This window comes from Pseudorca crassidens, chromosome 7, assembly GCF_039906515.1.
Source record: "Pseudorca crassidens isolate mPseCra1 chromosome 7, mPseCra1.hap1, whole genome shotgun sequence".
Taxonomy (NCBI): domain Eukaryota; kingdom Metazoa; phylum Chordata; class Mammalia; order Artiodactyla; family Delphinidae; genus Pseudorca; species Pseudorca crassidens.
In genome coordinates this window covers 107,976,701-108,004,279 of record NC_090302.1, presented here as the reverse complement: position 1 = coordinate 108,004,279, position 27,579 = coordinate 107,976,701, and the positions used below count along the sequence as shown (strand labels likewise).

Below are 27,579 nucleotides of genomic sequence, written 5' to 3'. Positions count from 1 at the left end.
TTTTATGAGTTGTTAAAATGCTTTATGGTGAACCCTAGTGAAGAGAAATACTGCTGAGCAGGCAAGATAGGTGACCTGATTTCTAGAAATCCCTTTATCCTAAATATCTACACTTGACTTACTACCAGGGGAAAAAGGAAAATGGAAGATAGCTATAACTTACCCACTCATTTACTACTGGATTCAAAATGAGAAGCAGAGTTTACTGACAAAGAGAAAATAAGAGGAGAGAAATAAACTTCGAAAATATTTAGGAAACGAACACACAGTGAGCACTTGCCTATTCAATTCCTGACTCCTGTGTTTACTTAAGTTGTGACTAATGACATGTGTCACTCTTTTCCCTTCTGAAAATAAAAACGTCTGTTCAATTTACCTTTCACAGGAAAATCTGGTGAGAATCATTAAAATAAAGTATCATACCATTATTCCGGTCAGAGAAATTTATTTTTCTACCTAAGAGTGTTCATTTTAAGTATAAACTAAACATTAGCTCCCTTTGTACTGAGTCCTAAAGATACACTTCTTTGGGCTTTTCTAAGGTTAAGCAGCATCATGGAAAGAATTCAAAGTCATGTCCTGATCACAGAAAACACTCTACTCCTGATTCCCTAAAGCTTAAATAACAGAAGTCCCAGCGGGAGAGACTAATCACTTCAATGAACAGGTACACAGAAAAGGGGAACATTTCTAAGAACCTCAAACCAAGTCTTCCAGTCGATTAAGCAGTAGTATTTATTGTTCACTTACCATTCCATTTTTTTTATGATAATAGCTGAGTACTGGGAAGCGTCCTCCATGTCGAAACGTAGCTACCTTCCGAAGAGCTTCATCATCAATGGCTTTGGGTACTATGACAATTGGTGGGTAAGAGGGGCAAACAGCAAATTCCTTATTGACATAGCTTAACCTCCATTCACTGGTCTGAAAAACACAAAATACTTCAAAGCTAAGCAAGTATCTCAATGTCACAAAGTAATCTGAAAACTTTTAAAGCTTAGAGATCAATTTTCATACAGTGAAGAAGCCATCTCACAGGAATTTAATAGAAGGATACCTAGCCCATACTTAAATACTTCCACAGAAAAGGAGCTCCACTCTTCAGAGCCAGCTTCCTACAGTGCTAGGTATCCCTAGTTCCTAGAAAGTTCTTCCTCCTATTGAGCAAAACTTATTGCTCTGTAACTTCCTCTATTGTTGTTTACTGTGATTTCAGTACAAGTTCCCCATTTCACATGACATCTTATGGAATATATGAAAGAGTTGTTTCTCCCTTAGTCTTCTATTCTCCAAGTTAAATATATTAAGTATATTTATGAATATCAGGGCCAACATCATCTCATTCCTTCTTGTCTTGGTACCATTTACTTTGTTAATGGTACTCTTAAAGTACAGCAACAGGAAGACTAAAACTCCAGATGATGCTTAACCAGAACAGAACACTGCTAATACTTACATCAAACCCCTTGCTCATTTCTGTTATTTAAAAAAGGAGAAAAATGAGGAAAGACTGTTAACATCTCTCTTAAAGCAATAACAACTTAATACTAAGAAAGATTATGCTTAGAAGTCAATGAAATAATTTCAAACTCAGTATGCTAAGAACCAAAAGTACACAACATAAAACTATCAAATGACAACTTATTTCTAATATCAAAAATGAAAATCACTTAAAGACTGTAAAAAGCTTTGCACTGCAAAAAACAAACAAAATTATGTGTATGTAAATTTCAATATGTTCCTATAAATCAGAGTTGCCCTAACATGCTGGGCATGGCTCGTAGTATCATGAGGATAAACCAAAGCATGTCTGATAAATGTATTTAAAAAAAAAAAATCCTTTTACAAGATACAATATTTTTTAATTAAATTTTTTCACTGTTCAGTTATTCACATTACTAATTTAAAAGACAGTTTCTAAAAAATTATTTTTTAAAAAGGAAGTTACCTGTTTCCTGCTCACACATCATCTAATTCCCTTTCCCCAGAAGTAACCATTTTCAACTCTTTCAGCTGTTTTTTGTTTTTTTTTAATTTTTGGCTATTTTTCACAATTAGGTATTACTTACTGATTTCCTACTCCAGAGAATGCTATGATTCTTCATTGACCTGCAATGCCACTTCTGTCAAATATTAACTTTCCACACGTTGGTCTCTCTATTCTGTCGCACTTGTCTAGCTGCAGCAAGTCCATCCACGGCTTTTAGAATAAACTTTGTATTTAGTAGGCTAAGTCTCCTAGAATCCTCTTCCCTCCTTCTTGCTCTTCAAGAGAACCTTGGTTCCCCTTGATCCTTTGCTCTTTCATGTAACTTTTATCAAATTCCACTTAAAAACCCACTGGTGTTTTAATAAGATAGCACTGACTTTATAGATTGATTTGGAGACATCTTTATAATATTTAATATCCTTGTCTATGAGCATAGTGTCCCTCTACTTTTCAAAGCTTTCTTAATTTTTCAATAAAGTTTTAAAATTCTCTCAATAAACATCTTTCATATCTTTTCTTAGATATACTCCTAGGAACATTATATTTTTACAGCATTTTAGTTGTATGTCTTCAAAATTATGTTTGGTGTAGAGAAATGCCTACAATTTCAAGATTCTTTCAGTTTCCTATGTAGAGAAGCATATAATCAACAACTAAGAGCAGGGACTTCCCTGGTGGTCCAATGGTTAAGATTTTGCGCTCCCAATGCAGGGGGGCAGGTTTAACCCCTGATCAGGGAATTAAGATCCCACGTACTGCATGGCCAAAAAAACCCAACTAATAGCAATTTTGCTTCTTTCATTTCAATCCTAATACCTTTTATTTTTCCTTCTTGTCTTCCTGAGTCAGCTATGAGTAGCAATGGCAGGCATCTTTGTCAAATGAAAGATTTGCTTTTTGTATATTTTTGTTTTTGTAGCTACCCTGTATCAGATTAAATAAATTCCTTTCAAATCCAACTCTGCTAAGAGCTTTTATCATAAGTAGATGTTTAATTTTACCAAATTGTTTTTTTCTCTTCTAATTTTGTTTCACCATGTATGTAATTTGTCTTTTCTCTTTGGTTAATTTTGTGATATTCTCTTTGCCTTACTGTTCAATAGCTGAACTCAATACATCTAAGTAAAAATTTCCTTTTGGTTATCCTACATGGTGTTTGCTGGGATACCCTTGTGCATCTTTGCAGTCCATACCTTCCCCTCCACAACCAATACTAGGAAATCACTAATCTGCTTTCGGTCACTTTTAGTGTCTTATCTAAGAAATCTTTGCCTAATCTATGGTCATAAATATCTTCTCCTGTGTTTTCTTCAAGAAATTGTATACCTTTAGCTCTTATGTTTTGGTCTATAATATATTTTGAGTTAATTTTTGTGTATGGAAGTAAAGGTCTAGATCTATCTTTTATCAGTCCAGTTGTTCCAATGCCATTAGTTGAAAAAAACTCTCCTTTACCTATAAAATTGTCTAGGCACCTTTGGCAAAAATTGACCACAAATGGGAGAGTTTATCTCTAGACCCTCTATCTTGTTCCATGGATTTATATATCTATCCTTAAGCCAATATACCACATTCTCTTGATTACTGTAACCTGATAGTAAAATTTCAAATCAAGTAATGTAAATAATTTAGCTATTTTTTTTCAAAGTTGTTTTGGCTATTCTAGTAACTCTGCAGTTCCATATAAATTTCAGGATAATCTTGGCAATTTCTACAAAGACATCTATTGGAATTTTGATAGGAGTTGCACTGAATCAATAAATCAATTTGGAGAGAATTAGCATCTTAATGAGAGGTCAGCAAACTATAGTCCACAAGCCAAATCCAGGCCCCTGCTTGTTTTTGTAAATGCAGGCATACCTCAGAGACATTGCAGGTTTGGTTCCAGACCACTGCAATTAAGTGAATATTGCAACAAAGCGAGTCACAAATTTTTTGCTTTCCCAATGCATGTAAGTTATGTTTACACTATACTGTAGTCTATTAAGTGCGCAACATCAATATGTCTTAAAAAAATAAAATGTACATACCTTAATTTTAAAATATTTTGTTGCTAAAAAATGCTAACCATCATCTGAGCCTTTAGCAAGTCATAATCTTTCTGCTGGTGGAGGATTTGAAATATTTTCAGAATTACCAAAATGCAACAGAGACATGAAGTAAGCAAATGCTGTTGGAAAAGTGGCACTGAAAGACTTGCTTGACATAGGATTGCCACAAACCTTCAATTTGTAAAGAACACAATATCTGAAAAGCACAATAAGATGAAAATGCAATAAAATGAGGTATGCCTGTAAGATACTACTGGAACACAGCACCACCCATTCATTGATATATTATTTATTGCTGTTTTCATGCTGTAACAGCAGAGTGGAGCAGCTGCAACAAAGATTTCATGACCCTCAAAGCCTAAAGTATTTACTATTGGGTCCTTTACATAACTCAGCCCATTACTGACTGATCTTAACCATACTGTCTTCCAATCCATGAACATGTGTTTCTCCTTTTATTTAGATGTCCTTTAACTTCTCTCAGCAATGTTTTGTGTTTTCTTTTGTGTTTTGTATAGATCCTGCCCTTTTGTTAAATGTATTACTAAGTACTTTATTCATTTTAAGATTGCTTATTGCCAGTTAGATTTTGTACACTTGTACCGAGCAACCTTGCTAAACTTATTAGTTCTAGTTATTTTGTTCATTTCATTTTTATCATTTCATTCTTTCAAGTTACTTTGCTCATTTTTTTCCCAGTTTCTTAAGTTGGAGCTTAAGTCGGTGATTTTAGACCTTTCTTCTTGTTTTATATTAGCACTTTAACATTATAAGTTTCTCTCTAAACATTGCTTTAGCTATATTCTACAAATTTTGATATTATCATTCAGTTCAAAATATTTCCTAATTTCCTTTCTGATTTCATCTTTGAGTTACAGATTATTTACAAGCATGTTGTTTAATTTAGAAATACTCTGGGTATTCCTCGATACCTTAGTGTTAACTGATTTCTAATATAATTACTTTGTGATCAGGGATTATATACTGTATGGTTTCAATCCTTTTAGATTTATTGATATTTATTTAATAGCCCAGCGTATATTCTCTCTTAGAAAACATACCATGTGCTCTTGCATGTTGTTTATTGTGCAGAAGTTGGGAAGTAGTATTCAATGAACATCAGAGAGTGTTGTTCAGATTCTGTCTCTACTTGTTTTGTTGTTTTTAGTTTAGTTGTTCTATTACTTGCTGAGAGGGCAGTTTAAACAATCTACAATCATCACAGAATTGCTTATTTCTTCATTTCCATCAATTTTGGCTATCAGGCATAAATATTTATTTTTATATATAAATCATTATGTTGTCCTGATGAATTTTATTATTATGGAATGACCCTCTTTATTTGATAATATTCTGTGTCTTGAAGTTTTTTTTTTTAATCTGGAATTAATAAAGCTACTTCTTTTTTATACTTATTATTTTCATGGCACATTTTGCCCACCCATTTATTTTCAATCTGTCTCTTTATATTCAAAATGCATCTCTTGTACACAGCAATATTTGCATCTTGCTTTTTTCTTCTTTTTTTTGGCCACACCACGCAGCTTGAGGGATCTGAGTTCCCCAACCAGGGACCAAACCCGAGCCCTCAGCAGTGAAAGCCTTGGAATCCTAACCACTAGGCCACCAGGGAACTCCCTTGCTTTTTTCTTTAATTCATTCTGACAGTCTCTGCCTTTTAATTGGAGCATTTAGCTCACCAATATTAAATATCGATACAGCTGGATTTTAGTCTAGCATTTATTTTCTGTTTGCCCCTTCAGTTTTTATTGCTGTTTCTTCTTTCCCACTTTCTTTTGTATTATTTAAATACTTTTTAGAATTGCACTTTAATGTATTAATCTTTTAATTATACCTCTTAACATTTTTAAGAAGTGACTGCTTAAGACAATGGTTCGCAGCTAGGGGTGATTTTGCCCCAAGAGAACATCTGTCAATGACTGAAGACTACTGGGGTTGGAGGAGAAGAATGCTACTGGCATCTAGTGGCAGGCCAGGGATACTGCCAAACAATCTACAATGCACAGGACAGTTTCTCACAACAAAGAATTATCTAGCCCAAATGTCAACAGCGCCAAGTTCGAGAAACTCTGCTCTAGGGATTATAATATATATTGTTAATTTAAATATTAGCCCACATTACGTAATATGTAAAAACCTTGAAGCTGTACTGATCTATATCCATTCAGCCACACCACACCCAGTCATTTTTAATGAGTTTCCATACGTAATATGTCTACATATACTATAAACACCACAAAGGCAATGCCATAGTTTGTTTTTGTTTTTTTAATAAATTTATTTATATATTTATTTATTTTTGGCTGCATTGGGTCTTCGTTGCTGTGTGCGGGCTCCTCACTGTGGTGGCTTCTCGTTGTGGAGCACAGGCTTCTGTAGTTGTGGCACGCGGGCTCAGTAGTTGTGGCTCACAGGCTCTAGAGCGCAGGTTCAGTAGTTGTGGTGCACGGGCTTAGCTGCTCCGCGGCATGTGGGATCTTGCCGGACCAGGGCTCGAACCCGTGTCCCCTGCACTGGCAGGCAGATTCTTAAACACTGCGCCACCAGGGAAGCCCCCAATGCCATTGTTTTTGCTTTAAGTAGTCATACATATTTTAAAGACACTAAAAAGAAAAAAAATAGCTTGTTATATTTACCTAGAATTTACCATTTTCAATATTCTTCAATCATTTTGAGTATTCAGGTTTCCCTCTGGTATTATTTCCCTTCAGTCTGAAGAACTTCCTTTAACATTTCTTATAGTGAACGTCTCTTGGTGACAAATTCTTAGCTTCTTTTTATCCGAAAATGTTGTCTCACCTTCCTCCTTGAAAGATACTTTCACCAGATACAGAATTCAGGGTTGATAGGTTTTACTCCTTTCAACACTTTAAAAGTTTTGTCTTCTAGTCACCATGATTTCTGATGAATAGTCCACGGTCATTTGAATTGTCTCTGTGTATGTAATGTGTTGTTTTTATCTGGCAGCTTTCAAGATCTTCATGTTATCATGGTTCATTGACAGTCTGACTATGATGTGCCTAGCATGATTTTCTTCATACTTATCCTGTTTGGGGCTTGCTGAGTTTTTTGAATTCAGAATATTCACCAAATTTTTAGTTTCTGAACATTATTTCTTTAAATATTTTTTCTACCTATTCTGTCTATTCTCTCCTGGATCTGTAATTATATATATACTAGATATATTGATATTGTTCCACATATTCTTGAGGCTCTGTTTATTTTTCCATAATTTCTCTTCTCTCTTTATTTCTCCAAATAATTTCTATTGCTCTAATTTCAATTTTACTGTTTCTGTCCTCTGTCATTTAGCCTAGTGAATATTTTATTTCAGATACAAATTTTTCAAAAAATGCTGAGTTCCATTTGACTCTTCTTAATGTTTTCTATTTCTCTGCTGAGGTTTCCTGTCTTTTGTCTCATTTTAAGCATAGTTTCCTTTATGGAAAGTTGGGCAGTTTAAACAGCTGCTCGAAAGATCTTGTACGATCCCGTGAACATCTGAGTCATCTTGGGGTTGGCAATTGCTGATTGTCTTTTGTTTTTTGCAAAGAGCCCAGCTTTTTGTGTTACTAAAGAAGTTTAGTTTAGTCAAAAAAATCAAAGCCCATGTCATCATCAGACTCTTGAGATTCTTCTTTCTTTGCTTCCACTTTCTTCTCCTCAGCTGGGACAGCACTGGGGGAGGGGGCAGGACCTCCTGCTGGGGCAGCACCAGCTGCTGGGGCAGGTCCACACTGGCTGGCCAAAGCATTTGCAAACAAGCCTGGCCAGAAAGGTTCAACATTTACACCTGCTGCTTTAATGAAGGCATTGATCTTATCCTCCATGACCGTCATCTCAGTAGTGCAGGATGAGGGCCAAGTAGATGCAGGCGAGCTCCGAGACGGAGGCCACGGTGTGGGTGAGTGCTAGCCAGGTGCTGCCAGGAGCGATGCTAGTCACCGGATGAAGTGAGGGCTGCACCCCAACGCGGCCTTAGCTTCCTCAGAAGGACCAAGCACCTTAGCGGCAGCTGAGGAAAGGGAGCTGATTGTCTTTTTTCTTGAGAACGGGTCATAACATCCTGGCTCAACTTTGGACTGTATCCTGGACATTGTGAATGTCCAGAAACTGAATTCTATTACACATCTTTGAAGAGTGTTATGGTTCTGTTTTACAAGGAAACGGCTTGTTCAGACTTAAACTGCAAACTCTGTAACATCTGAGGTGCACGGCAGCTCAGACCTTAGCTCTGACTGCTCCCAGTTTCTCCCATGCAATCATGGGTCAAGAGTCAGCCAGAGATTCAGGATTATATACAGAATCAAGGTTCCCCTCCTCTGGCTCTCTGGTTCCCCAAGCCCTTCCTCCCACCAGAGACAAAGTGGGCTTTTCACCAGAATGTTAGCTGTCCTATACCATCAATGCCATAATTTCACCGGCCTCAGGACAAGGCCCGCAAAATAGGAAATTCACTCTGTCATTCACTTCCTCTAAGTTTTCACTCCCCTCTAAAATATGCTGATTTCTGTTCACTTACCAGAGCCTCCAAGTAGTAGTTTTCTGTATTTTATTCATAGTTTGTCATTGTATATCTGCAGGAGGTCTTGTCAGATAGAAGCTACTCAACCATTACCTTATCATCATCGTTGTTGTATATAATTTCTGAAGTAGTAGATTGGGAGTACTGATATACTATATATGTGTATTTCAGCAAAGTATCTGAAATAATATTTCATGATATCCTAGAATAAAAGCATGTTAAAAGGGGAGGAACTCTTAAAGATCATTTGTCCAATACTTTCATCGTGTAGACTTGGAAACTGAGTCCCAGAAAGTCAAGCAGCCAACATATCTGGGATGCAACATAAGATATCTTGATAGCTAGTTTTAGTACTCTGTCTTCTCAATACCATACATCTCTTTTGGATATAATAGAGAAGAAGGGACTGGCTAATACTATTTAGAAAGTTTTTGAGATGGTCAAAAAACCTTACTCAATGAATACTGACTGATTAAGTGATATATGTCTACGTGGCAGAGGATTCCAAAGATATATAGAAGGCCTTATTGTCCTTTTGTCCTATCCTGCATAAATGCACACATTCCTATATTCATTTGCTCAACAAATATCAACTGCTTGCCAATCATGTGCTAAGAATACAGTAGATACCCTGAGAAAATCATAATTCAAAAAGAGTCATGTACGACAATGTTCATTGCAGCTCTACTTACAATAGCCAGGACATGGAAACAACCTAAGTGTCCATCAACAGATGAATGGATAAAGAAGATGTGGCACATATATACAATGGAATATTACTCAACCATAAAAAGAAACGAAATTGAGTTATTTGTAGTGAGGTGCATGGACCTAGAGTCTGTCATACAGAGTGAAGTAAGTCAGAAACAGAAAAACAAATACTGTATGCTAACACATATATATGGAATCTAAAAAAAAAAAAATGGTTCTGAGGAACCTAGGGGCAGGAAAGGAATAAAGATGCAGACATAGAGAATGGACTTGAGGACACAGGGAGGGGGAAGGGTAAGCTGGGACGAAGTGAGAGAGTGGCATGGACTTATATATACTACCAAATGTAAAATAGATAGCTAGTGGGAAGCAGCTGCATAGCACAGGGAGATCAGCTCAGTGCTTTGTGACCACCTAGAGGGGTGGGATAGGGAGGGTGGGAGGGAGATGCAAGAGGGAGGAGGTATGGAGATATACGTATATGTACAGTTGATTCACTTTGTTATAAAGCAGAAACTAACACACCATTGTAAAGCAATTATACTCCAATAAAGATGTTAAAAAAAAAGAATACAGTAGAGAATAAGAATGACATGTATGTTTCCCACCATCTTAAAGTTTATATTCTAGCAGCTTGTATCCTAGACCAGAAGAGAGACAATAAACAAACAACGAATAAGAAGCTTTCACATTAGTGACCCCCTCCTTGAAGCTCGCTCTTCCCTTGGCTTTTTCCTCCACTCATCCCTTACATGATTCATCCTTGGCCCCCTACTTACTTTAGATGCTTTCCCTCAGCAATATCAACTTCTCCCCATGGTTCCCACAATGTATACACTAATTATGCTCAATATTTCATTTTTAACACAGATCTCTCAAATAAGCTCTAAACTATCTCTTGTACATATTCAATGACATGTACCACACAGGCCCTTTGAATTTGCCATCCCCACAACTGAACTCAGCTCATTCCCTGTCAAACATATTTCTCTTTCTGTCTTTCCCATTTCAATGGTAAAACCTAGATGCCACTGCCTGTTTTACCTCTCACATCCAGGGAGTGACTCACCAACTCCTTTTAATTCCACTTCCTGAATCCTTCTGCACTGTAATCACTCTGCTACTGATCCAACCATCTACTTTATGTTATTACAGTATCCGATTAAGCAGTTTCTCAGCATTTTGCAACAGAACTGACTTTCTATAACACAGATCTAATAATTTCATTTCCCCTGTGTCTTGTGGAAATTTTGTCAGCACTTATTTTATTGTATTCAATTACTTAGATAATTATTAGACTTTGAACAATTAAAAGGAAGGGACCATGCTTTGCTTATCTAAAATTTCCATAATCTAGCAATAGTAAGCAAATACCTCAAATCAAGGCATTAAAAATGTTCTCATTAAATTTGTGGATTACAAAATTTGCAGGAATTTAAAACAGAAATTCAAATATACAAATTGCTTAACTAAGTAGCTAACCCCAAAAGGAAATGCCTACGAGAAAAAAATGTTGAATATAAGAATGAATGAATGGACAAACAAACAAAAAGGCAAGGAGGATCCCTTAACAACACATGTATAAGGATGAAGGAATTTTAGTTTATTTCATTAGTAATTTAATTCTGAAAAAGGCCAATGCAACTTTAGGGTACAGTAAAGTATCAGTAATAGTTCCAATCTACGCTAAATGTTACGGGTACCATGTTTTAAGAGAATCAATGACAAACTGAAGGCCTTGCTGAGGAAAGCAGCCAGGACAGGGTGGGGCCCTGAGTTCAGCACTATGGGAAAAGGCTGAAATAAATACTGATATTTAATCTGTAGAAGAGGAAACTTAATGGGGACATAAAAGTTCTTAATTTGAAGAACAATTCATAGTAGAGGAATAAGACAACCTGAAAAACACAACACAACATCAGAAACATGGGGTCTAAGTACAGGGGAACTTCAGCTTGGTATTAGGACTGTTCCCATCTGGGACATTACCGTATGATTTTGCAAATTCTCTTGCACTAGAGATTTCAAGCAGAAGCTGGACAACCACATCGTGGATGTGTTAGCACAGAGGATTTCTGCACAGAATAGGAGACTGATTTGAACGTTGGCTTGTTGAATGTAGACTTAGACTGGTTCACTTATGGCACCTAACTACAAGATAAATCATGAGCAAGTCATTTATACAGACGTTTCTGGATAATCAAGAAAATCATCCAGACATCTCCCTTCCAGATCAAATTCTGACTGCCATTTTCCACCTAGGAAGTAACTAAGGATTCCTCTAAGGTAGCTGTTAGCTAGTAGTTAATGGATACAAAAGAAAAGCATCATGCATTTGAGAATGCTTACTATACAGTTTTTAATGTTATAAAGACCCTGAATATAAATGTAAATACAGGTAGATATCCACAAACTATATAAAAATGCTCCAAAGAGGCGGGGCAGCGTGAATTGGCGAATGAATCAAGGGAACTGCAAGGAATTCAGTATAGCTGGGGTAGGAAGCTAGAGAGCCGTGTGGATGAAAGGCTCTTGGTGCTGCAGCCAGGAGTCAGTGCTGTGCCTCTGAGGTGGGAGAGCCAACTTCAGGACACTGGTCCACAAGAGACCTCCCAGCTCCACATAATATCCAACAGTGAAAATCTCCCAGAGATCTCCATCTCAACACCAACACCCAGCTTCACTCAACCTTAACAAACTACAGTGCTGGACACCCTATGCCAAACAACTAGCAAGACAGGAACACAACCCCACCCATTAGCAGAGAGGCTGCCTAAAATAATAATAAGTCCACAGACACCCCAAAACACACCACCAGATGTGGACCTGCCCACCAGAAAGACAAGATCCAGCCTCATCCACCAGAACACAGGCACTAGTCCCCTCCACCAGGAAGCCTACACAATCCACTGAACCAACCTTAGCCACTGGGGACAGACACCAAAAACAACGGGAACCACGAACCTGCAGCCTGCAAAAAGGAGACCGCAAACACAGTAAGATAAACAAAATGAGAAGACAGAAAACACACCGCAGATGAAGGAGCAAGGAAAAAACCCACCACACCTAACAAATGAAGAGGAAATAGGCAGTCTACCTGAAAAAGAATTCAGAATAATGATAGTAAAGAGGATCTAAAATCTTGGAAACAGAATAGAGAAAATGCAAGAAACATTTAACAAGGACCTAGAAGAACTAAAGATGAAACAAGCAACGATGAACACCACAATAAAATAAATTAAAAATACTCTAGACGGGATCAATAGCAGAATAACTGAGGCAGAAGAACGGAGAAGTGACCTGGAAGATAAAATACTGCAAATAACTACTGCAGAGCAGAATAAAGAGAAAAGAATGAAAAGAACTGAGGACAGTCTCAGAGACCTCTGAGACAACATTAAACGCACCAACATTCCAATTATAGGGGTTCCAGAAGAAGAAGAGAAAAAGAAAGGGACTGAGAAAATATTTAAAGAGGTTATAGTTGAAAACTTCCCTAATATGGGAAAGGAAATAGTTAATCAAGTCCAGGAAGCACAGAGAGTCCCATACAGGATAAATCCAAGGAGAAACACGCCAAGACACATACTAATCAAACTATCAAAAATTAAACACAAACAAAACATATTAAAAGCAGCAAGGGAAAAACAACAAATAACACACAAGGGAATCCCCATAAGGTTAACAGCTGATCTTTCAGCAGAAACTCTGCAAGCCAGAAGGGACTGGCAGGACATATTTAAAGTGATGAAGGAGAAAAACCTACAACAAAGATTACTCTACCCAGCAAGGATCTCATTCAGATTTAATGGAGAAATTAAAACCTTTACAGACAAGCAAAAGCTGAGAGAGTTCAGCACCACCAAACCACCTTTACAACAAATGCTAAAGGATCTTCTCTAGGCAAGAAACACAAGAGAAGGAAAAGACCTATAATAACAAGCCCAAAACAATTAAGAAAATGGGAATAGGAACATACATATCGATAAATACCTTAAATGTATATGGATTAAATGCTCCCACCAAAAGACACAGACTGGCTGAATGGATACAAAAACAAGACCCATATATATGCTGTCTACAAGAGACCCACTTCAGAGCTAGAGACACATACAGACTGAAAATGAGGGGATGGAAAAAGATATTCCATGCAAATGGAAACCAAAAGAAAGCTGGAGTAGCAATTCTCATATCAGAGAAAATAGACTTTAAAATAAACACTATTACAAGAGACAAAGAAGGACACTACATAATGATCAAGGGATCAATCCAAGAAGAAGATACAACAACTGTAAATATTTATGCACCCAACATAGGAGAACCTCAATACATAAGGCAAATACTAACAGCCATAAAAGGGGAAATCGACAGTAACACATTCATAGTAGGGGGCTTTAACACCCCACTTTCACAAATGGACAGATCATCCAAAATGAAAATAAATAAGGGAACACAAGCTTTAAATGATACATTAAACAAGATGGACTTTATTGATATTTATAGGACATTCCATCCAAAAACAACAGAATACACATTTTTCTCAAGTGCTCATGGAACATTCTCCAGGATAGATCATATCTTGGGTCACCAATCAAGCCTTGGTAAATTTAAGAAAATTGAAATTGTATCAAGTATCTTTTCCGACCATAACACTATGAGACTAGATATCAATTACAGGAAAAGATCTGTTAAAAATACAAACACATGGAGGCTAAACAATACACTACTTAATAACAAAGTGATCACTGAGGAAATCAAAGAGGAAATCAAAAAATACCTAGAAACAAATGACAATGGAGACACAACGACCCAAAACCTATGGGATGCAGCAAAAGCAGTTCTAAGAGGGAAGTTTATAGCAATACAATCCTACCTTAAGAAACAGGAAACATCTTGAATAAACAAGCTAACCTTGCACCTAAAGCAATTAGAGAAAGAAGAACCAAACAACTCCAAAGTTAGCAAAAGGAAAGAAATCATAAAGATCAGATCAGAAATCAATGAAAAAGAAATGAAGGAAACGATAGCAAAGATCAATAAAACTAAAAGCTGGTTCTTTGAGAAGATAAACAAAATTGATAATCCATTAGCCAGACTCATCAAGATAAAAAGGGAGGGGCTTCCCTGGTGGCGCAGTCATTGAGAGTCTGCTTGCCGATGCGGGGGAAGTGGGTTCGTGCCCTGGTCCGGGAGGATCCCACATGCCGCGGAGCGGCTGGGCCCGTGAGCCATGGCCGCTGGGCCTGCGCATCCAGAGCCGTTGCTCTGCAATGGGAGAGGCCACAATGGTGAGAGGCCCGCATACCGCAAAAAAAAAAGGAAAAAGGGAGAAGACTCAAATCAATAGAATTAGAAATGAAAAAGGAGAAGTAACAACTGACACTGCAGAAATACAAAAGATCATGAGAGATTACAAGCAATTCTATGCCAATAAAATGGACAACCTGGAAGAAATGGACAAATTCTTAGAAATGCACAACCTGCCAAGAATGAATTGGGAAAAAATAGAAAATATGAAGAGACCAATCACAAGCACTGAAATGGAAACTGTGATTAAAAATCTTCCAACAAACAAAAGCCTAGGACCAGATGGCTTCACAGGCGAATTCTATCAAACATTTAGAGAAGAGCTAACACCTATCCTTCTCAAACTCTTCCAAAATATAGCAGAGGGAGGAACACTTCCTAACTCATTCCACAAGGCAACCATCACCCTGATACCAAACCCAGACAAGGATGTCACAAAAAAAGAAAACTACAGGCTAATATCACTGATGAACATAGATGCAAAAATCCTCAACAAAATACTAGCAAACAGAATCCAACAGCACATTAAAAGGATCATACACCATGATCAAGTGGGATTTATTCCAGGAATGCAAGGATTCTTCAATATGTGCAAATCAATCAACGTGATACACCATATTAACAAATTGAAGGAGAAAAACCATATGATCATCTCAATAGATGCAGAGAAAGCTTTCGACAAATTTAAAAACCCATTTATGATAAAAACCTTGCAGAAAGTAGGCATAGAGGGAACTTTCCTCAACATTATGAAGGTTATATATGACAAACCCACAGCCAGCATCATCCTCAATGGAGAAAAACTGAAAGCATTTCCACTAAGATCAGGAACAAGACAAGGTTGCCCACTCTAACCACTCCTTTTTTTTTTTTTTAAAGAAGATGTTGGGGGTAGGAGTTTATTAATTTATTTATTTTTGCTGTGTTGGGTCTTCGTTTCTGTGCGAGGGCTTTCTCTAGTTGTGGCAAGCGGGGGCCACTCTTCATCATGGTGCACGGGCCTCTCACTATCGCGGCCACTCTTGTTGCGGAGCACAGGCTCCAGATGCACAGGCTCAGTAGTTGCAGCTCACGAGCCTAGTTGCTCTGCGGCATGTGGGATCCTGCAAGACCAGGGCTCGAACCTGTGTCTCCTGCATTAGCAGGCAGATTCTCAACCACTGCACCACCAGGGAAGCTCTTCACCACTCTTATTCAACATAGTTTTGGAAGTTTTAGCCACAGCAATCAGAGAAGAAAAGGAAATAAAAGGAATCCAAATCGGAAAAGAAGAAGTAAAGCTGTCACTGTTTGCAGATGACATGATACTATACATAGAGAATCCTAAAGATGCGACCAGAAAACTACTAGAGCTAATCAATGAATCTGGTAAAGTAGCAGGATACAAAATTAATGCACAGAAATCTCTGGCATTCCTATACACTAATGATGAAAAATCTGAAAGTGAAATCAAGAAAACACTCCCATTTACCATTGCAACAAAAAGAATAAAATATCTAGGAATAAACCTGCCTAAGGAGACAAAAGACCTGTATGCAGATTATAAGACACTGATGAAAGAAATTAAAGATGATACAAATAGATGGAGAGATATACCATGTTCTTGGATTGGAAGAATCAACATTGTGAAAAGGACTCTACTACCCAAAGCAATCTACGGATTCAATGCAATCCCTAGCAAACTACCACTGGCATTTTTCACAGAACTAGAACAAAAACTTTCACAATTTGTATGGAAACACAAAAGACCCCGAATAGCCAAAGCAATCTTGAGAACGAAAAATGGAGCTAGAGGAATCAGGCTCCTTGACTTCAGGCTATACTACAAAGCTACAGTAATCAAGACAGTATGGTACTGGCACAAAAACAGAAAGATAGATCAATGGAACAGGATAGAAAGCCCAGAGATAAACCCATGCACATATGGTCACCTTACCTTTGATAAAGGAGGCAGGAATGTACAGTGGAGAAAGGACAGCCTCTTCAATAAGTGGTGCTGGGGAAACTGAACAGGTACATGTAAAAGTATGAGATTAGATCACTCCCTAACACCATACACAAAAATAAGCTCAAAATGGATTAAAGACCTAAATGTAAGGCCAGAAACTATCAAACTCTTAGAGGAAAACATAGGCAGAACACTCTAAGACATAAATCACAGCAAGATCCTTTTTGACCCACCTCCTAGAGAAATGGAAATAAAAACAAAAATAAACAAATGGGACCTAATGGAACTTCAAAGCTTTTGCACAACAAAGGAAACCATAAACAAGAACAAAGACAACCCTCAGAATTGGAGAAAATATTTGCAAATGAAGCAACTGACAAAGGATTAATCTCCAAAATTTATAAGCATCTCATGCAGCTCAATAACAAAAAAACAAACAACCCAATCCAATAATGCGCAGAAGACCGAAACAGACATTTCTCCAAAGAAGATATACAGACTGCCAACAAACACATGAAACAATGCTCAACTTCATTAATCATTAGAGAAATGCAAATCAAAAGTACAATGAGATATCATCTCACACCAGTCATAATGGCCATCATCAAAAAATCTAGAAATAATAAATGCTGGAGAGGGTGTGGAGAAAAGGGAAGCCTCTTGCACTGCTGGTGGTAATGTGAATTGGTACAGCCACTATGGAGAACAGTATGGAGGTTTCTTAAAAAACTACAAGTAGAACTACCATATGACCCAGCAATCCCACTACTGGGCATATACCCTGAGAGAACCATAATTGAAAAAGAGTCATGTACCAAAATGTTCACTGCAGCTCTATTTACAATAGCCCGGAGTGGAAACAACCTAAGTGTCCATCATCAGATGAATGGATAAAGAAGATGTGGCACATATATACAATGGAATATTACTCAGCCATAAATAGAAACGACTTTGAGCTATTTGTAAAGAGGTGGAGGGACCTAGAGTCTGTCATACAGAGTGAAGTAAGTCAGAAAGAGAAAGACAAATACGATATGCTAATACATATATATGGAATTTAAGGAAAAAAATGTCATGAAGAACCTAGGGGTAAGACAGCAATAAAGACACAGACCTACTAGAGAGTGGACTTGAGGATATGGGGAGGGGGAAGGGTAAGATGGGACGAAGTGAGAGAGTGGCATGGACATATATACACTACCAAACGTAAAATAGATAGCTAGTGTGAAGCAGCCGCAGAGCACAGGGAGATCAGCTCGGTGCTTTGTGACCACCTGGATGGGTGGGATAGGGAGGGTGGGAGGAAGGGAGACGCAAGAGGGAAGAGATATGGGAACATATGTATATGTATAACTGATTCACTTTGTTATAAAGCAGAAACTAACACACCATTGTAAAGCAATTATACTCCAATAAAGATGTGAAAAAAAAAATGGTCCATACACAAGAATGTAAAATTCCCCTTCCTTTCTCACTTTGCTGCTATGGACATCTTTGTTCTTTAAACTACATGGCACCCTGGTCCCTACTTCTTGATCCTCCTAGGACCCATTTACAGAGGTATGCTGGAAAAAGAAAAGTAGTAAAAAAAAAAAAAAAAAAAAAAAAAAAAAACCACTTTTTTTTTTAAGACCAACAGCCTCTATTTATTGGTCAATTGCAGCTTCTTTCCTAATGAGATACAGCCCATTCCTTTTTTTGGGTATGTACATTTCAGCCAGTTAAGGGAGAAGGGGAAGGAACACTCCATGACAGACACAGATGTTTCTTTTTCGGTGAAAGCAAAAAACCTTTATAAACAACATCCCACTCCTAAGTAAAAGTGGGATAGAAAAACCTTGATTGTTTTTAATCTGGCATTTATGTATATCTTCTCATTCCATATGTACAGGTTATTTGGGTACTATTACCGTCCACTGGCAGAATACTTAACAGTAAAAACAAGTATCAGGATGGAAAAAGTATTAACAAAAGCTAAGAAAAAAATGGCTTCAGGAGGGTGGGCAGCAGTAGAAGCAGAAAGTGTGCAGGAAGGTCCTGCCAATCTTCCAATCTTCCAGAAAGAGCAGTGGATCTAGTACACTGGATCCACTGCTGGATCCAAATTATAAAATCACAAAAATCATCCCACAAAAACAAATTGATACATGGTTCTCTAGTGCTCTCCTAGATACACAGTGGGTTCAACAGACTTTTGGGAGATGGCTCAGAACCTAATTACTGTATATAAAGCTGTTTTCAGGACTATCTTTATGAAGATCTTAATGTTTTATCAGTAAATCCACTAGAAGAAAAATTACTTAAGCTGCAGCACTGGGAACAAATTATGCAAATCTCTGAACGGCAAAGGCTGCAGCACTAATAGCTAATAGATACTTCTTTTAGGCATAGATAAGTCAACTGCACCTTATTACTCGTCAAAAGGAAGTGATCATTTTCACAAGTAAAGTGCTGGGTTATTTCTCATTACCCATAGTTCTCTCAAAAGTTACTCACAGCTGAAGAGTAGAGTTCAAACTCTTGCTCAGGAAGGAAAGAATGCCAGCCATCTTCTATCACTTCAAACATGGGCCGGTAAAAGAAAGGGTACATCAGAGTGATGGAGTCCAGGGTAGACAATGCCTAGGGGAAAAAAGAAATAAAAAAGAAAATTGGAACATATCACAATTTTAAACACTTTCTAATTGCCAAATTGGTATTAAATACGGCCTAATAATGATGGACACCCAATATATTTCTCTAACATGGTATTTATCACTAGATACAATTATACCTTACTGAGGCTAATTACCATGCTTTCAGCCTCTAAGTTTCTGGCACATAACATACACTCAATTAGCATTTGCTGAATGAACAAAAGAACAAAACAACGTGCACACCTACTCAGGAGAAAAATGAAAAAACTGCTTCTTGAGACCATTTAATAAGCCCTAATAAAAAGGTCCAAATACTTCTGGGGATCAGAGAATAGGTTTTGGTTAGTCAGTAAGGCCTTGGCTCAAAATCCAGTTATTAACTATACAGAAACATATGTAAATTATTTAAAATCAGTGTGTGTAAGCAATTGTAAAAAAGCTTAGTAGCCAAAGAGTCAGAAGGGAGTCAGACTGCTGGACTCAAATTCCAGATGCCGATGCAAGAGTGTTTAAGTAATGTAACCACTCTATGCCTCACTTTCCTTAGCTGTAAAGTAGAGGAAGTAACCTCATAGGACTACCTCTTAGGGCTGTTGGGAGCATTAAGAGAGAAAATGTATGTAACAGGGCTAGAACAGTACCTGGCACATAATAAACTCTAAAATAATTTTAGCTGTTACATGTTCCACATCGCCTCCATGGATGTGAAATTTCCTCCCTTCCTAGAGTGATATGGTCAGGTATTCTCATACCTTTATGCTACACTGACCCAAAACCGGGGCAATAACTCTGTGGTCCCAAAATAAGCCTATTGCCATCTGAAGCACTTGAATTCTGGTGACAACACCAGGGAAACCTGACTAGATGGAGGAACTGAGAAACAGAACATCACCTGGCAGTTTCATCCTTCTGACAGGGGAGTTTTAGAAAGCATTTCTGTGAGCGGGGGAAAAAAAGCAGCAAAATCAATTAGCATAATTCAAACTGCAGTAATTTTGGAGACACTCAGCTGGAGGCGGAGAAGAGGGCCCAACATCACGCTAACATCCCCAAGCTCTCAGAATAAAGCTACCTCCTTTTAGGTCAGTAGAACCTTTATTTCATTTTATTTTTAAATTTTATTATTTTATTATTTAAAAGATATTCTTCGCAATATTAAAAATTTTTTTTCAGCTTTACTGTGGTATCAATTGACAGCTTTATTAAACTGTAAGATATTTCAAATGTACAAAGTGATGATTTGATACACATGCACATCGCAAAAGGGTTTTTCCCCCATCGAGTTAATTAACACATCCATCACCTCACATATTTACCTTCTGTTGTTGTTTATGAAAACATTTAAGTTCTACTCTCTTAGCAAACTTCAATTACATAATACAGTGTTATCAACTATAGTCCATGTTACACATTAGATTCTCAAACCTTATCTCATAAACATCTGTAACTTTTACCAACCTCTCCCTATTTCACCCACCTCCAGCCCCTGGAAACCACTTTTCTACTCCCTGTTTCTATGTTTGCTTTTTATTTTTTAGATTCCACATATAAGTGATACCATGAATTACTTGTCTTTCTCTGTCTGGCTTATTTCACTTAACACAACGCCCTTCAGTTTCATCCATGTTCTTGCAAATGGCAGGACTGCTTTCTTTTTTTTTTGCGGTACGCGGGCCTCTCTGTTGTGGCCTCTCCCATTGCGGAGCACAGGCTCCGGACGCGCAGGCTCAGCGGCCATGGCTCACGGGCCCAGCCGCTCCACGGCATGTGGGATCTCCCTGGACCGGGGCACGAACCCGTGTCCCCTGCATCAGTAGGCGGACTCTCAACCACTGCACCACCAAGGAAGCCCAGGACTGCTTTCTTTTTTAAGGCTGAATAATATTCCTGTGTGTGTGTGTGTGTGTGATTTTCCCTATTCATTCATCCATCAACACACTTAGGTTGTTTCTATACCTTGGCTATTATGAATAATGCTGCAGTGAACATGGGAGTACAGATATTTCTTTAAGACAATGATTTTGTGTTTCCTTCGGATATATACCGAGAGTGGGATTGCTGGATCATATGGTAGTTCTATTTTTAATTCCTTGAGGAACCTCCATACTGTATTCCATAGTGATCGGTACAACCATTATTTTATTTTATTTTATTTTGCTGTACGCAGGCCTCTCACCACTGAGGCCTCTCCCGCCGCGGAGCACAGGCTCCGGACACGCAGGCCCAGCGGCCATGGTTCACGGGCCCAGCCGCTCCGCGGCACGTGGGCTCCTCCCGGACCGGGGCGCGAACCCATATCCCCTGCATCGGCAGGTGGACTCTCAACCACTGCACCACCAGGGAAGCCCACAACCATTATTTTAAATGCATGTCAGCAACCATTCTGGCAGGCAATAAGCACTCAGGCTCAGACTTGTCGTGACTACATTTCATTTCACTAGAGACAGAACTTTTCCTTTAAACACATTAATGCTCAAAGAACTGAAGTCATTTCAACCCTAAAAGGCCACTGAAACTATATAGAAAATAAGATTCATCTGACTTCCTGCTATAATTTAGAAAACCAAGCACTTGCCAGTTATTCTTCCAATGGGATTCTATTTATGGCAACAGAATATATTTGGGTATATGGATTTTGATAACAAAGAATAGTTCAACCGTGCTTTATAAGAAATGCACTGGTCTTCCCTGGTGGGGCAGTGGTTGAGAATCTGCCTGCTAATGCAGGGGACACGGGTTCGAGCCCTGATCTGGGAGGATCCCACGTGCCGCGGAGCAACTAGGCCCGTGAGCCACAACTACTGAGCCTGCGCGTTCGCAGCCTGCGCGTCCGCAGCCTGCGCTCCACAACAAGAGAGGCCGCGATAGTGAGAGGCCCGCGCACCGCGATGAAGAGTGGCCCTCGCTTGCCACAACTAGAGAAAGCCCTCGCACAGAAACGAAGACCCAACACAGCAAAAATAAATTAATTAATAAACTCCTACCCCCAACATCTTCTTTAAAAAAAAAGAAAAGAAATGCACTTATTACTACCAAATGATGTCAAGATGTATGGAAGAAGGGAGGGAAATTGGATGCCAGGAAAAGGCGAGAGGCCAAGTACACCATGTGTATTTACTATGTTGTTAAAACAAGGTCAAATTACTTACTGCTGCTTTTCAGCAGTAAGGCTTCTACATAATCAGTCAGTTTCTACAGAGCTTTAGGTAATATGTGTAGCTAAATAAACAACTGATTAGTGTCAGATGCCAAGAAGTTAAGTAAATGCAATCAGCAAGTGGGGTAATAGGCTTTGCCTTGTTTCTTTACCACAGGCAACTTCACTAACACCCACCATCTATCTTACAAGTTATAAACGGGATAAGAAAAAAAAAATGTGGACAGCTCAGTGAAAATCCAACTCCACAACTGAAAAAAAACACAGGCTCAACTGAAGTGGGTGAGTGGCATTCCCTGGCCCAAACAGCAGGACAGCATTTCCCTTTAACAGCCTAGAAGCCACAGTGCGTTTCTCACTCATGTCAGCAAATTCAGCCAAATCAACATGACTGTGTTATTTCCAAATGATGAATATGTAAGACAAACAGTTCAGCTCATCTTCTCATTTCCTTAAGTAAAATTTAGCAAAAGCAGAAAGAAAAATGCTACATGCCATTTTCTCAGTACCACAACAGTGGTTCCTCTGTTTCTCTATTTTTGTTTAAAAGCCAAATGAGATCCTACAGATTTAAGCCTTTCTGCCGCCTTTAACAGTTAAGCCAATAGCATTTATTTTGCATACAAAGCCCAGATCAGTCACTCACAGAAGGAAAAAAAAAATCAGTGTGTCTCTATAATTACCTAGAAAATACTGTAAACATGAAGTTAATTGCTATAATTTAGTGGCAATGATTTAAAATAAAGCAACTTAAAATCTGAGGGTATACCAAAATCGTTTAAAATGGGAAAGAAAACAGTGTGAGCTCTTCAATTTAAATATTAAATTATCCAAGTAAAATTTCTATTATTTGTAATCTGAACAGATATTCAATATCATTTCTGTAAATATAAAATACATCCTGTCTTAAGCAAACATAATTATGGAAATTCAGATTTACTAAAAACAAACAAGACTACAATCATTGTTGATAATTACTTGCTTTACAAAAGAAATAACGTTTTTAAAAAGTCTCAGCATTTATATACACACAATGGAATATTATTCAGCCTTAAAAGGGAAGGAATTCCTGTCACATGCTACAACATCCATAAACCCAGAAGAATAACCAGCATTAAAAACTGCTGTAAGTCAATAAAATCTTTTTACATTCCTATAACAATGACTCAGGGTGAGGCTCTTCCATTCAGTCTTCAATATTTGAGTCACAAACATGACTAGATATCTAAAAGAAACATATAGGGGCAGGACAGGAATAAAGACTCAGACGTAGAGAATGGACTTGAGGACACAGGGAGGGGGAAGGGTAAGCCAGGACGAAGTGAGAGAGTGGCATGGACTTATATATACTACCAAATGTAAAATAGATAGCTACTGGGAAGCAGCCGCATAGCACAGGGAGATCAGTGCATAGCACAGGGAGATCAGCTCGGGGCTTTGTGACCACCTAGAGGGGTGGGATAGGGAGGGTGGGAGGGAGACGCAAGAGGGAGGAGATATGGGATATATTTATATGTATAGCTGATTCACTTTGTTATAAAGCAGAAACTAACACACCATTGTAAAGCAATTATACTCCAATAAATAAAGATGTTAAAAAAAAAAACATAAGAGCTACAGTGAAGCAGAAAATAAGGTTCCTTTTAATGATTATTTATTTTCATCACATTTTGCTTCCAAAATACTTACCTCAATGGAACTGGATATATTCAAACATTCCTCCATTCCAGGAATATCCAACTGAATAATTCGAAAATCCTTACATTTTATGATGATGGTACCCAGTGGTCCCACAAACCTATAAAAAATTATAAATTATGCTTAGGGACCTATATACTCCCAACTCAAAGTATATGATTATTTCTTTAAAAAGAGGAGGTTATAATCACCATCTACACAGGCAGACCTTCTTTTATTGCACTTCACTTTATTGAGCATTGCAGATATTGAGTTTTTTAAAGATTGAATGTTTGTGGCAACCCTGTGTCCAGCAAGTCTATCGGCACCATTTTTCCAACAGCATTTGCTCACTTCATCTCTCTGCATCACATTTTGGTAATTCTTACAATATTTCAAACTTTATTATTATTGTTGTTGTTATTATATTTGTTATGGTGATCTGTGATCAATGATCTTTGATGTTACTATTTTAATTGTTTTGGGGCACCAGTAACCATGCCCATATACTACAGTGAACTTAATTGATAAATGTGTGTCCTCTGACTGCCCCACCAACTGCTGTTTCCCCATCTCTCTCTCTCTCCTCAGGCCTCCCTATTCCCTTAGACACAAAAATATTGAAATTAAGCCAATTAATTACTCTATAATGCCCTCTAAGAGCTCAAGTAAAAGGAAGAGTCACACATCTCACTTTAACATCAAAAGCTAAAAAGGATTAAGCTTAGTGAGGAAGTCGAGACAGGCCAAAAGTTACACCTCTTATGACAAATAGGTAGCAAGGTGTGAATGCAAAGGAAAAGTCCTTGAAGGAAATTAAAAGTGTTACTCCAGGGCTTCCCTGGTGGCGCAGTGGTTGAGAGCCTGCCTGCCGATGCAGGGGACACGGGTTCGTGCCCTGGTCTGGGAAGATCCCACATGCCGCGGAGCGGCTGGGCCCGTGAGCCATGGCCGCTGAGCCTGCGCATCCAGAGCCTGTGCTCTGCAACGGGAGAGGCCACAACAGTGAGAGGCCCGCGAACCGCACGCCCCCCCCCCAAAAAAAAAAAAGTGTTACTCCAGTGAACACATGAATGATAAGAAAGCAAAACAGCCTAATTGCCGATATGAAGAAAGTTTTAGTGGTCTGGATAGAAGATCAACCAGCCACAACATTCCCGTAAATCAAAGCCTAATCCAGAGCAAGGCCCTAACTCTAATTCTCTGAAGGCAGAGAGAGGCAAGAAACCTATGAAAGAAAAGTCTGAAGCTAGCACAAGTTGGTTCATGAGATTTAAGGAAAGAAGCCATCTCCATAACATAAAAGTAAAAGCAAAGCAGCAAGTGCTGATGTGGAAGAAGCAGCAAGTTATCCAGGAGATCTAGCTAAGATAATTCATGAAGGCAGCTGCACTAAACAACAGATTTTCAAGGTAGACAAAGCCTTATATTGGAAGGAGATGCCATCTGAGGACTTCCGTAGCTAGAGAGGAGAAGTCAGTGCCTGGCTTCAAAGATTCTAAGGACAGATGGACCCTCTTGTTAGGGGATAATGTGGCTAGTGACTTTAAGCTGAAACCAATGCTCATATACCATTCCCAAAGTCCTAGCTAGGGCCCTTAAGAATTATGTTAAATCTACTCTGCCTGTGCTCTATAAATGGAACAAAGCCTGGATGACAACACATCTGTTTACAACATGGTTTACTAAGTATTTTAAGCTCACTGTTGAGACCTATTGTTCAGAAAGATTCCTTTCAAAATATTACTGCTCAATGACAATGCACGTGATCACCCATTATCTGATGGAGACGTTCAATGACATTAATGTTGTTTTCATGCCTGTTAACACAATGCCCATTCTGCAGACCATGGATCAAGGAGTAATTTTGACTTTCAAATCTTATTATTTAAGAAATATATTTCAGGGACTTCCCTGGTGGCACGGTGGTTAAGAATCCACCTGCCAATGCAGGGGACACAGGTTCGAGCCCTGGTCTGGGAAGATCCCACATGCTGCGGAGCAACTAAGCCCATGAGCCACAACTACTGAGCCTGCGTGCCACAACTACTGAAGCCCATATGCCTAGAGCCCGTGCTCCGCAACAAGAGAAGCCACCGCAATGAGAAGCCCACACACCGCAACGAAGAGTAGCCCCCACTCGCCGCAACTAGAGAAAGCCCACACACAGCAACAAAGACCCGACGCAGCCAAATATTAATTAATTAGTTAATTTTTTAAAAAAAGAAACAGATTTCAAAAGGCTATAGCTGCAATACATAGTGATTCTTCTGATAGAACGGGGCAAAGTAAATTGAAACTTTCTGGAAAGGATTCACCATTCTAGATGCCATTAAGAATATCTGTGATTCATGGGAAGCGGTCAAAATATTAACATTAACAGGAGTTTGGAAGAAGTTGATTCCAACCCTCAAGGATAATGTTGAGGGGTTCAAGACTTCAGTGAAGGAAGTCACTGCAGATGTGGTGGAAATAGCAAGAGAACGAGAATTAGAAGTGAAGTCTGAAGGTGTGAATGAACTGCTGTAGTCTCATGATAAAACTTTAATGGATAAGGAGTTGAACAAAGTGTTTTCTTGAAATGGAATCTACACCTGATGAAGATTGTTGAAATGACAACAAAGGATTTAGAATATTACATAAACTTAGTTGATAAAGCAGCAAGAGGGTTTGAAAGGATTCACTCTGATTTTGAAAAAAGTTCTACTGTGGGAAAAATGCTATCAAACAGCATTGCATGCTACAAAGAGATTGTTCTTGAAAGGAAAGAATCAATGTGGCAAACTTCACTGCTGTCTTATTTTAAGAAATTTTCACAGCCACCTCAACCTTCAGCACCCATCACCCTGATCAGTCAGCATTCATCAGCACTGAGGCAAGACCCTCCACCAGCAAAAAGATTACAACTCACTGAAGGCTCAGATGATGATTAGCGTTTTTTAGCAATAAAGTATTTTTTAATTAAGGTATGTACACTGTTGTTTTAGATATAATGCTACTGCACACTTAATAAACTACAGTATAGTGTATAATAACTTTTACATGCATTGGGAAACCAAAAAATTCATGTGACTTTCTTTATTGTCATATCGGCTTTACTGAGGTGGTCTGGAACTAAACCTGCAATACCTCCACCGTGTGCCTGTATTCAACTTTCTTCTCCCCTAGTAATCTAATTAAGGAAGAATCAAGCCTGCATCATTAAAATGTGAGCCACAAATAATTTTAAATATATTTAATTTTTTTTTCAAATATATAAAGTAATTCATGCTAGGCCAATTCATTTAATGGAGATTATTAGGGGCCTTACTGCAAATTATAGGAAAAACAGATCTGTAATTAATGTATTGTTTGTGTAGAGATATTGTGTAGAGATATTTCCAAAGCAGTTCATTTCAGATTTTACTTACTTCCAAACTTACAACAGTTGATTTGAAAAATAAGTATCTTTTGTTCAGTCTTTAAAACCTATTAACTTGCAATATCTATTCTAAGTCAAGGAAAACTTCAGAGTAAATGCCACGTGTAATCATAAATTTTGTATCAGTAAGTTTTG

At 38.2% G+C, this 27,579-nt stretch overlaps 1 protein-coding gene and 1 pseudogene across 1 annotated transcript in view; both read right to left on the bottom strand.

The window, feature by feature from the left end:
* MTMR9 (myotubularin related protein 9) overlaps nucleotides 1-27,579 on the bottom strand; it is an 86,015-nt gene that overhangs the window by 48,115 nt on the left and 10,321 nt on the right. The window contains exons 2-4 of the mRNA XM_067745321.1: nucleotides 24,036-24,144; nucleotides 19,050-19,175; nucleotides 751-924 (exon numbers count right to left, since the gene is read on the bottom strand). Coding sequence (XP_067601422.1) covers nucleotides 751-924; nucleotides 19,050-19,175; nucleotides 24,036-24,144 — 409 coding nt within the window. The remainder of the gene's footprint in view (nucleotides 1-750; nucleotides 925-19,049; nucleotides 19,176-24,035; nucleotides 24,145-27,579) is intronic.
* LOC137228287 (large ribosomal subunit protein P1 pseudogene) lies at nucleotides 7,574-19,027 on the bottom strand (annotated as a pseudogene).